Here is a 12,961-nt window from a genome sequence, read left to right on the forward strand (position 1 = left end):
GTGTCTGTCATACAGTAAGCTCTTAATAAGTGTTAGCTGTAGTCAGAACATTACAGTTTCCCAGTAACACAGAGCATTTTGCACCTGGTGCTGTGTTTTTACATCCACCTACTTGGAAAGTGACAAATCTGAGTTTAAAATGGAAGAGATGCGTTGATTAGCTGTGCTCAAGGCTTGGGGCGCTGGAAGCAGTGTGAAAGGCACCAGCCTCCCTCTGCCACCTTACGAACGTGTCACACAGGCAAGATGCTTTAAACTCAAGTCTATTCTCTCATGAGCCAAGGACAGATGTTGGCTCAGGCCATGGAGGGCCATTTGATAAAGGAAGGGGAGGGTATTTATAGATGTGGAACATAACAGTGAGCTCCATCAGAAGAGAGAACAACAGTGAAAAAGAGCAAATACCAAGATGGATGCGTAGATAAATGAAAGCAATCCAGATTGGGGAGTGGGAGGGGCCTTTTTCTTAGAATTAATGTACTGAAATTTCTGGGGTGCTGACCCTGAAATAACTTCCATTAAACAGCCATGGACGTTGATGTATAAAGCACAGGTCCGTATCCTGGCTCTCCAGGAGGTGAACAGGCCCTAGATCCTTGACCTTTCCTGAAATGTTACAGTGAACTCTTCATTAGCTACAGAGGCAGACTACTGGGTGTAAAGGAATCTCAGGGCAGCTTATCCCACCCTATGAAGGCCCATGTGTGTTTACATATTCATATTTTCAGAGACAACTTTCCTCATATGGTGTTTCATATTATTAGGTCCAAGTTCTCTACGGTCCCGATCACAGAATCAGGCCACTGACCTGAATGGATACTGGAAATGGTACTGGATTGAGGTGGGATGATTTATTTCTAGTTCTGTGTTATCAACCAGTGATGCCATGTGAGCAGAGCAGCGAATAACACAGACCCTTGCTTTCCTTGGACATGAAGTGAAGGGGATAGACGGCAATGCTTTTGATTTGCCGCCTCCTATCATTTCTTATGGCTAATTCAGCAATATGCATGATATTGGTTCATTCCAGACTATCCATGGCCATCACGGAGCCGTCTGTGGAATGACTGGTATTTACTTGTAAAGAGAGAGACAGAGAGGACCGCAGGTCACGGCTGAAAAGAGCCTTTTTTCTTGCCTCCAAATTCCTTTGATGTCAAACAAACATACAAGGGGAGTCACAGCTTTGAAATTGGGCATTAGTCACAGCCCAGAGAGTAAATGACAGCGCCCTTGATTCTCTTCACCAATTTTAAAGGAGTGAAATGAGGAGAGGTGGGTGTGCTCAAATCTCTTTTCAAAGTGTGGTGCTGCATTTCATATGGGGGAGAAGTTCCCCTCAGGTCAAGCATCCTTCTATTAAATTTCACATCGTTATGCTTTTTAAACTATGAATATTCATTTGATTAATATTTCTAGAACCATGAGCGAAAAAAAAAAGCTATTCAAACACAGTAGCTTAGGAACATTATGAGATGGACATATTATTAGACCTAAACAGTCTACCGGCAGGATTCCTCTATTATCTGCTCTCATGTAAGAGGCAGAAAAAAAAGAAAAAAATCAGAAAATCAGAGGTCAGCTTTTCAAAATGCAGTTACCAGCATTTCAAACACTGCAGCTAGCAAGAGAACAAAGCAGAAAGAATAATATACCTTCTTTGAATGAAGGTATATGGAAAGTGAATTTAAGACTATCCTTGACTCTGAGAGAATAAATTATTTTCAAAAGTATGCAATGAGACAACTTTTCGCAGTTGTAACTATTGGGTAAATAAATTTATATAACCTTTCTAAGTGCTGATAGAAAACTAGATGTACATGGAGAGGGAGGGGATAAAGGGACACATAGATAAAAGGAGAGATGGGGGAGAGAAGAGATGTCCAAACACTTAAAGAAGTGCATATAATTCCCCTCTATCTAGAAACTCATTGTAAAACCAATGTTTTTATATGTGTGCATAAATATGGCATATATTAGGTCTATATAGGTATGCATATATAAATATATATTAAAGTATACATGTGTATATATGTGTGTGTATATATATATATACACACTCCGTATAGAATTTCAAATATCATTGCATTTAATGCACATATGTATACAATAAATAATTGTGTGTGGTATTCCACATAATTAATTATCTTATTGGGATAGGAAAAGTTAAACTATAATTGAGAAATTGCTAGAATTTAAGTGTAGTGTAGCTTGAGAGGTAAAAACCGCAGGGACCAGTCTTGGAGAAAAGACCCATAGTCATGAGTTTTGCCACCAGGATCCCAGAGCTGCCAGGGTGAAGATGATCTGAGAAAATTCCCCTCATGACTCTGGTTAAGGAAAGGAGAAAAACAACTATTTTGAACTGTTCCCAGAGCATTTGTTTCTCTTAACAAAGGATTTCCCTCCAATGAAAAGATTTTACCAGTGACTAACCATTTTGAGTTTTACCAGAGCCTAACCAGTCTGGAGGAAGGACAACAGCCAGTGGCAGGCCCCCTGCATCCTTCTTGTCTCACCTACTTGGGAGAAGCTGAGAAGAGGAAAACCTGAGAAGCTCTTGTAATGGTTGCAGCCCCAGATGCAGGCTCACTAACAGACTGAGATCTAATCGTAAGGTTACAGATCACCTCCCCTCCCCTCAGACCTCAGCTCCACATCATTAGGCACCTGCAGAATAACAATGGATTGCAGCTAAAAGAGCCAGAGTGCTCAGATCCTCCTTGAGAAAGATTCTCCAGAGAGTTCCAGGCAATAAGGGAGACAGAAACAAGGACGCCAGAGAAAATGTTAGCCTCCGACCCCTCAGCTCCAGTGAGGAGTAAACGCAGTCTGACTCCCAGCCAGGCAGCCAGGTAAACACAGAACCTCACACTGAGGACCATCAACCTCAGTTCCTCACACCCAGTACAGCATCCCCGGTGTTCAGTAAAAAGCATAAGGAATACTAAAAGGCAGGAAGCACAGTTTCATGAGGCAAATCTAGCATCAGAACAGACTAGGTATGGCAAAGTTCTGGAATTATCAGAGTGAGAAATTAAAATAATGACTAATATGCAAAGGGCACCAATGGATGAAAGGAACAACGGGCAAGACAGGAAAGCAGACAGATGGAAACATTAAGAAGGAATCAAAAGTAAGCACTAGAAATCACAGATACTGCAACAGAAATGAAGAATACCTTTAGTGGGCTCATCAGTAGATTGGACGGGGTCTGGCAAAGAATATGCAAAGCTGGAAAATATGTCAATAAACTTCTCAAATTGAAAGGTAAAGAGCAGAAAAGCATGAAAAAATGGAACAGATCATCCAGGAGATGTGGGGCAGTTACAAAAGGTGTGACATATGTGTAATGGAAATACCAGAGGAAGAGGAAGAGAAAAAGGAAAAGAAGAAATATTTAAGGCAATAACAAAAGATAATTTCCCTAAATTAATGTCAGATGACAAACCACAGGTCAAACTGAAGTCCAGAGAACACAGAGAAGAACAAATACCAAAGAAACCATGCCGAGGCATATCACATGTAAACTGCAGAAAATCAAAGATAAATATCAAATCTTGAAAGAAACCAGAGGCGAAGATGCCTCTAGAGGAACACAGGCAATAACTGCATTGGACTTTTCTTCAGAAACCATGGAAGCAAGAAGAGAGTAGAGTGAAATATTTAGTCTTGAAAGAAGGAAACTACCAACCTAGAATTGTATACCCAGTGAAATTATCTTCTAAAAGTGAATGAGAAAGACTTTTTCAAACAAACAAAAATTGAAGAAATTTTCTGCTTTGAAGGAAATGTTCAAAGACTTTCTTCAGAGAGAAAGAAAATGACATAGGTCAGATACTGGGCCCTACGTAAAGAAAGGAAGAGCCCTGGAGATGGAGTGAATGAAGGCAAAATAAAATCTTTTAATTTTCTCATTTTTAATGGATCTAACAGATAACAACAGCTTGTCCAGACTAATAAGGACAGTGTGTTTGGTGATTATAGCTTATGGATAAGTGAGATGAGTGATTGCAGTGTTAAAGGGATGGGAGGGAGGGACTGGGAACACCTTGTGTAAGATACCTGCCCGACCGCTGAAGCAGTACAGTGTCATTTGAACGCAGACTTAGATTGGTTGTAAATGTGTATCATAAACTCTAGAACAACCAATATATTTTTTTAAAGAAGTGAGCATGAAGTCAGTTATTTTCTCTTTCTAGATATTTGTGGAAGTTAGAAACTACACAAGGCAAACAGCTAAGAAGGTAAGCATAGACCCACTGAAATGCCGAATAGAGTATTCAGTAGTTTTCTCTGCTGAAGAATAGACAATAGGATTTCAGGACCCAGATAGAAAGAAGGAACCTTAGTAAACTCTAGTCTCATGATTGGGATTCCTGAACAGCTATATTCTAAAACTGGAAATTAAGATGCCAGTTTACAAGGACTCTTTTCTTGACCAAACACTAGTCAGCCTTCCCTAAGCCCTCTTTTGACTAGGCCTTGGCCTTGGCCTGCAGGCCTAGGACTTCCAGCCCAGTTTTAGCAGGAATTTTGCTAAACCAGCTTAATGACAGTTGCCCCACCTTTGATGTCTAATCAATCCCTTTTAATAACATTCCCTCCACTGACTTTTTTGCCCGCTGGGTATAAATCCACAGTTGCCCTCGCTGTATTTGGGCTGAGCTCATGCAACTGAAGTCTCTCCCCTATTTGAGCATGAGCTCAAATAAATCTTCTTTGTGATTTTTAACAAGCATGTTGCAATTTCCCTTTAATACAGGACATGGGTCTCTAGCACATTTGACACAGCAAAAAAGAGAATGAATAAACTGTGAGACTGATCAGTAGAAAATATCTAGGCTGAGACTTGAAGAACAAAAACAATGAGAAATACAGGGCAAAAGCATAAAAGATATGCAGCACGTGGGGAAAAAAAAGTTTAGTGTGTATGGAATTGAAATCCCAGTGAGGTTATTGAAAGAGAATGGAACAGAGATATATGTGAAGATGCAATGTTAAGGAATATCCCCAAACCTGTAAAAGACATGAGGTTCAAAAAGTGCTATGAACCATAAACAGAAGAAATGCAAACAAATCCCTCCATAGGCTTATCATAACGAAATTGCTAAAAGAAAAAGGCAGAAGAGAAAGAAAATTGAAAATAGTCTGTAAAACAAATCATCATCAAAGCAATAATTTCACTGACACCTTACATTATAGCACAAATGGCCAAATCCAGAAAACAGGTATCATCTTTCATGTGGTGAAAGAAAGAAGCTAACCCAGAATTCTACAGAAATGATTGCCCAGCAAAAGTGCCTTGGAAGATGAACATTACAGAGATATTCCTAGCCGGACAAACACTCCAAGAAATTTGCCAGTTGGTATTCACTAAAGGAGTCATTTAAGATAATTTTTCAAATTTTCTTTTAGAAAAAAAAAAAATTCCCAGTTGGAAACATGGAAATGACAGAAAGAATGAGGAATAAAAAATAATAAATATGTAATTAAATATAAGCGTCTATGAACTCTGCAAAGCATGAATATTGAAGCCTCATGGAGCCTAAAGTGTACATAGAATTAAAATGCATAGGAAAGCATAAGTGGGACTACATATGTAAATGGAGATAACGTTCCAGCATGAAGTGCAAAGTGCTAAAAGTACTACTATATGGAAGTAATAAGTCAAAAAGAATAATAAAAGGAATAATCTAAACTACAATAATTATAACATAACAATATAATATAAATATGTAACAGACAAGTTAATAGAGATGAAAATGTAACAATGAAATATCTATTTCTACAAAAGCCAACAAAAGAAAAAATATTTATTATAATAATATATAAACATAATTAATGTACAACTTAAGAGAGATGAAAAATATAATAAACTTCCATTAATTCAAATGAGAGAAAGAAAGGAGAAAAAATTGTATATAGAAGAGCAGTAATCAATGGAGATAAATTAACAAAGGTAAATGAAGCTTTATGAAAACATAAAGACTGAGCAATACTGACCCAGAGGCCAAAGAAGACACCAGGTACCAGGAAGGAAAGATGGGGCTATTACTACAGAGCCTACAGAAATTAAACTAATAAAAAGCAATAAAATGACTTAATGCTAAAAATATTCAGAATAGAAATGAAATGAAGAAATCCTTTGTAGGGTGTGGGACAACTTATCACAATGGCTTAAGAAATTAAAAATCTGAATGCATTCATATTTGTGAAAATAATTCCAATTGTAATTGCATAAAAAATCTGAAATGTGTATGAATCAGCTTAACAAACAATATGCAGGCCCATTTTACTGAAAAATAAAAAGCATTACTAAGAGAATTTAAAGACAAAAAAATATTGAGATATATCAAGTTTATACATTAGAAATCTCAATATTTTCAAGGTATTTGTTTTCACAAATTGACTTAGAGATTTGAAATCCCAATGGAGTTTACTATGAAAATTGACAAGCGGATACTAAAATGTATATGAAAATACAAATGAATTAAAATAGACAAAAAGAAAGAGTTAGAAGATGCACACCACTTCAAAGTACAGTTATTGGTCTGTGGTTTTCATATGCAGATTATTAGAACAGAGGAGAGAACAGAAGTGGACCCATATCTGTACATTCAGTTGATTTTTTCTAAGGCCCTGTGGCATCTCAACAGAGAAACTCTTTTGAAAAAATGGTATTTCTGTAACTGACTACACATGGGGCAGCAGGCGGGGGGCTGTAGGGGTGGAGGGGTGGGAGATGAAACTAAAATACTAACCCCACCTCACATTTTTCACAAAATCTCATTTGAAGTGGATCATAGGCCTAAACACAAAAACTAAGTCCACAGAATTGTCTAGAAGAAGTCATAGGAAGGTAACTTCCAGCCTTCAGGTAGATAAAACTTTCTTTGAAAGGATATACACACACACACAAATCATAACCATAAAGAAAAAAGTAAATGAGAACGCATGATAATTTAAAACTTCCCCTCCTCAAATGATACAACTAAGAAAATGAAAAGTAAGCCACAGACAGGGAGAAGCCATTATATATATATGTCAATGGAGGGACAGAACCATTCTGCGTGGTACCAGGGTTGGTAGATACATGAACCCGCCAAACTGTACATGCCAAAAAGTGAACTTTAATGAATGTTAAAATTGAAATGAACTAAACCAGGATGTCAAGGGATCTGAGGATGGAATTCCAAATGAATCTAAGTATCCCAGATATATGATATAACCTCACTAAAGTGGCTGAAGGGACTCACCTATGTTGTCATTGAAGGTTGGAGTCTATTGACTAGTTAGGTACCAATATTGGCTTCTCAGGTTTGACAAACGCCCTGGGGTGGTGCAAGAGGCCGACATTAGGGGAACGTGATTTTAGTTGAGGTGCACAGGGGACCTCTCAGTGCTCCTTCTGTAAACCTTTGAGACAGGAATCATTCAAATAGGAATTGTACTTTAAAAAAAAATTCTTACTGTGCAGTGTTTAGCTGAGCTTAGGGATTCAATAAATACTGTTGAATGAAAGAATTCTATATGTAAATGACTTAGCATGTCTGGAACACAGTAAGTAACCACTAATATGATAGTTTAAGGTAACAATTAAAAAGCAATAATCATCCTTGATTAGGGATCACCCCAAAATCTTTACAATAAACACTTTCAAGATAAAAACAATGTGGATTGTAGTGAAGTTTTTATGTCTTCATTATGTGACTGATAATGTAGGGTTTTTTTTTTATAACTGTTCTCTTGGTTATTAAGACCAGCTCTAGCATCTGTAAGCAAGAATTACACAGCATAAAATTCAAGGACCTTTTTAAAAATAATATTCTAGATTCCCAGGAACAAAGAAGAATCTCATTACATTCCTCTTTTCCTTTTGTGCTAAAATTAGTTTTTGGTGAATGCTTATTTCCTAAGCTGTACTATGTTTGATGTTGACATGGGCGATTCAGAAAAACATTACACTTCACTCTTCCTAGTATTCCACTACACACTGGGACAAATACACTTGAACTTTAGATTATTCATTAACTAAAGTTCTGCACGTTCTTACATGTTAAGTCAAAGGAACGCAAAGCTCGACTTAAATTCCAAGGTTACACAGTATCTGAAATCCAAGTGTACAAAAAAAAAGTGTACAGGGCTGACAGAATATTAAAATGCTTTTTCTTTCTTTTCAACTTCATGCTTCAGATGAAGCCTCTGTCAATATCCTGAAGGCTATCTTGTTTCTGAGCTGCGATACAATTTTCACAGAACGTGGAAAAGAGACAGAAAAGAACTATTAAATCATCGTGTCCGCTCCCTGCCGGCACAGGCTGGCTCCCTGCAGTACATTTTCCGTTGCTTTGTCGATTTTGAAATGACTCAAGCAAGGAGGTTTCCATCACTTCCCTTGGGAGGCTTTTCAGTGGCTTAATAGCCCTCACCATTAAGATTGCTTTAATATTCCTTTGCTCAGTTTTCCTTTGCTTAATTTTATTCTGCCTTTCCCAGTTATACTCCCATGGCTGGGCTCTCCCCTTCCCAATATGCAGAGGGATGTTATCAGCTGTTAGTCCTCTAAGAGTGAATTTAGTTCTTCTAACCCCCACTGAGAAATCCAATACTCAGCCTCCGTCAGTTGTTCTCATTGACTTTCTTTGGAGACATTAGATTCATTGTCAGTTAACACCAGATCGATTTAAGCAAAATATAACTGAATGATTAGTACCCCACTGATTACAGAAATCTATAACATGTGTTTAATATATCTTTGGGAGAACAGTAAGCTTTTCTGTAATCATTTTCAACACTTATTTAGCCCAATAATATGCTAAGCATGGTGCAGAGAACTACACCCTGCTTTCTGTGGATTTAACACCCAAATCCAAGTACGTCCCCATTAGGGTGGAAGGGAATAGACCACTTCCAGAAAACAAATTGGCCTGAATGGAGGTGGACCACCTTTTTAACCATGCATAGCTTCCATCTTGTTCTAGGAGATTTACAAAATTATAATAAGTTATGATTTATTTTAAATAAAGTGTATGCTGGCAACTGTTACAAACTTACAGACATCTGTCAATAGTTTAGAAAGTTTATGTTTTAATATGAGAAACTTTAAAGGACAATTCAATAACCTGGGGTATTGATATTGGTGGTGTGGGGGATGAGCGTCCTCATCCCAGCCCTGTGGGAAGCAGTAAGACTTCTTAAGAATGGGCTGGACAGCATTGAGCTGGAGTGGCTGGAGCCTGAGGGCCCTTCTGTTTCTTGCCTCCTGCTATGGTCTGAATGTTGGCATCCTTCCACGATTCCTATGCGGAAGCCCAGCCCCAACATGGTGCAGACATGGGGTCACTGATGATCTGAAGAAGACACGCTGGGAAATATTCCACCACTCATCTCCTGAAAGTCAAGCACGGTGCTTTTACACAGTAGGACTGAAAGCACACATTTCATAAATTTGATTACTAAATCCTATAAAGAGGCAGAGACTACACAGAAATCTCCAGCTTAGTAAGTAAAAGCCTCGCTATTCCTAAGCTGAACAAATGCACCGACAGAGGCAGTAACGTCAGGGCCGAAGGCTGTCTCGTTCCCGAGGGATTCCACAGAGCTCACAGCTCCTACCTGGCCCTCAAGGCAGTTCCCACCTGAAGGGTCTTGGGCCAGTCATTCCAGACCCCCACCTGGCTGATAAATCATGCAGAATTACTGTCTGGCAGAAATACCATCTGGGCTGATGTTACTTATCCAGCTGTATTTCTTAAATCTTTAATTAGCAACAGGTTTTTGCGTGAGGACAGAATGCAACCCCTGGGCTGCTTTTCCTGCCAGTGAACCTCACACGCTCCTGGGAAGGCTTGGTTCCAAAGATGCTCTCTTAGTATGCTTCCTCCAAAATGCTTTTTGTTGGAATCCAGCAAGGATACAAATTAGTCTGATGCCTCCAAAGTGAAAATGAATGCCAGTTGATCTAGAAAATCCTTCTATCTGTATAATTTCTTCCAAAAAATCAGATATTAGGAAGATGAATATATTTTTGCTGACAATATATTTACTTCTTTGATCAATGTTTGAGGAAGGGAAATTGAAATCTCCAGCTAGAATTGTTGATTTAGTCTATTTCTCAGAATTCATTCAGTTTTTCTACATGTTTTTGAAGCTTTATTATTAGGTGAATTAACCCTTACAATTGTTATGTCCCCTTGATTAATTCACTCCCTTATCATTCTGAAAAGTTCTTTCTCTCTGGTAATCCTTTTTTCCTTTCAAACATAATCGTACGGATTATATAGTCAATCCAGCTGTCTTTTATAAATGTTTCCAGCCTTGTCATTTTAACATAGTAGCATCTTTATATTTAAAGTGCACTGTAGTACTGAAAGCACAGCAGTATACACTTGGGTCTTGTGTTTTAATCCAATATGAAAATCTCTGTCTTTTAATTGGGCTGTTTAGACCATTTACACTTAATGGGAATTTTGCTATCATTAGGTTTGTCTATCATTTTGCTATTTATTTTCTATTTGTTTCATCTGTTCTTCATTCCTCTTCTTCTGCCTTCTTTTGAACTAATTATATATTTTTTAAATGATTTCACTCATTTTCCTTGGCTAGATTATTTGCTACAACTATTTTTAAGTTTCTTAGTGGTTTTTTTAGGACTTTTTACTTGTTTTACATGTCATGGTCAACTTTAAGGATTTATGGCACTTCAGGTAGAGCACACAAGCCCTATAATGGTCTATTTCTACTTAATCCTCCTAACCTTGCTGTTGTACATTTCACTCCCATATGTTATAAACCCTATGACACATTTTTTTTGTTTGAACAGTCAAGAATATTTTAAATATATTTGAATAATCAAATAATAAAAAAAGACTCATATTTTTACCATGTAACCATTCTCAGTGCTCCTCATTCCTTTGGGTAGGTCCATATTTCATCCAATACCATTTTCCTTCTGTCTGAAAAAGGAAACACCATCACCCTGCTGGTGATGGATTCTGCCAACTTCTGTAATTCTAACAATGGAGTCAGTTGTAGGTCAGCCTGTGATTTATTGATTTATCTTCTCATTCTGAGTTATATTTTCCTGTTCATGCCTGGTAATTTTTTATGTGATGCCAGACAATTCAACTTTATGCTGTCAATCACTATATGTATTTTTATTCCTAAAAATATTCTTGAGGTTTTTGTCTGTGATGCAGCTAAATTTCCTGGAAATAGTGCAATAGTTTTGAGTCTTGATTTCAAGATTTATTAGGGTATACTGAAACAGCATTTAATTTAGAGCAATTGTTCCCCACCACTGAGGCATAGCTGTTCTGAGTACTATGTCCAATATCCCATGAATTATGAGAATTTCTAGTCTGGCAGGTGGGACAAGCCAGGAACTATTCCCAGCACTGTGTGATGTCAGGTGCTGCCCTAACGCTCAGCTTCAAATACTTTCTTCACATGCACTGTGAATATTCTGCTTCATATTCAAGAAGGACCCTGGAGTTTTCCTGAGGATTCCTGGAATTTTCTGTGTGTGTGGCTCTTTCTCCTTTTGTACTCTGTTCTTCACAGTCTAGCTGCCTCATTGTCCCTGAATTCTCATCTCTAGCTTCTTAGCTCTGGGATTTTTCCAGCCTCTGCCTTCTGCCCCATGGCCTAGAAATTCCCTCCCGTCATGCAGCTTGGGAAATCACAGGGCTCACTTAACTGGTTTCCAACTCTCAAGTGTCACTGCACTTTTTGTCTGATATCTAGGGTCTTAGAAACCATTCTTTCACATGTTCCCTGGTTTTTATGGTTGTTTTAAGTGTCAGGGTAAATCCAGTCTCTCTTACTCCATTTCATCTGGACCCAGATGTCTCTTTTTTAGCAAAATTTTGATGAAGTCTTAAAGATAGTGAAAGTGAAATACAACATAATCACATACAGCTACTACAAAATAAGATTTACACAATCATTGCAAACGCTTAACAGTCTGGACGTCTATCCAGTTCACCATCTACTTCCCTGTAGCCAGGGACCACTGTCCATGTATTCCTGGGTCATCCAGGACCACTGTGATTTCAAAGAACAAATGAGTCTGGGATTCAGAGGAAGACTTTGGTCTTTAATTTCCATGTCTTTATTTTTATCCTTGAGCATCCAGGGTTCTAGAATGATTGATATCAGAAATACCCATTTCCTCTAAAGGAACCCCAGCCCCACCCATGGGCATGCTGTTTCGGGATTGTCTCTTCTTTTCTTACTTATTATATATGAAGTATCACTTAGGGTGGAAGGAATACTAATGCTTCGTTCTGTCAGTGCTGCTCTACTGAGTTCATCCAAGGCTAGTTCAAAAATCATTTTTAATATCATTACAAAAAAAAACAACTATTCCAGCAGGTTCTCTGGCACAACTACATACCTAGTTCACAGCTGCTAAGGAATAATGTGTTGTTTTCCTTGGGTTGCCAAAATAAATTGCCACAAACTCAGTGTCCTAAAACAAAGGAAATTCATTCTATTATGATCTGGAAATCAAAAGCACGTTTCCTTTACAGGCTTTAGGAGCAAACATCCCCTTGCCTCTCCTGGCTTCTGGGTGCTCCTGGTGTCCTTGGCATGTGACAGCATAACTCCTCAGCGTTTTCTCTGAAAGATTTCCAAACGATTGGATAAGACCCACCTACATTATCCAGGGTAATTTCCTTTTCTTAAAGTTAACTGACTGTAGATGTTAACTGCACCTACAAAATATCTTCACAGAAAAACCTAGACTTGTGTTTGATTAAATAATAGTCCTAGCCAAGATGACGACAGATAAAATCAACTAGCATAAAACCTCTTTAAACTTTTGCACTTTAATATGGCATCTGTGAAACTCAAGGATCTGCAAAAATATTCTTAGGAGTCCTCAAACTTTAAGTGATTAAAAAATGTGTTGTTTTAAATAAAAATGCTTTCTTGAAGGGATTCTAAAAGTTAC

At 38.0% G+C, this 12,961-nt stretch overlaps 1 protein-coding gene across 2 annotated transcripts in view; it reads right to left on the reverse strand.

The window, feature by feature from the left end:
• Window positions 1–12,961, reverse strand: part of RNF144A (ring finger protein 144A) — a 250,799-nt gene that overhangs the window by 72,879 nt on the left and 164,959 nt on the right. Inside the window, exon 9 of one of the 2 annotated variants that reach the window (XM_057497479.1) lies at window positions 9,328–9,390. The exons of the other annotated variant lie outside the window; for it this stretch is intronic. Coding sequence (XP_057353462.1) covers window positions 9,343–9,390 — 48 coding nt within the window. The 3' untranslated portion in view covers window positions 9,328–9,342. Of the gene's footprint in view, window positions 1–9,327; window positions 9,391–12,961 lie in introns of those variants that run through there. 2 annotated transcript variants of the gene reach the window in all.

This window comes from Manis pentadactyla, chromosome 2 (assembly GCF_030020395.1).
Source record: "Manis pentadactyla isolate mManPen7 chromosome 2, mManPen7.hap1, whole genome shotgun sequence".
NCBI lineage: Eukaryota > Metazoa > Chordata > Mammalia > Pholidota > Manidae > Manis > Manis pentadactyla.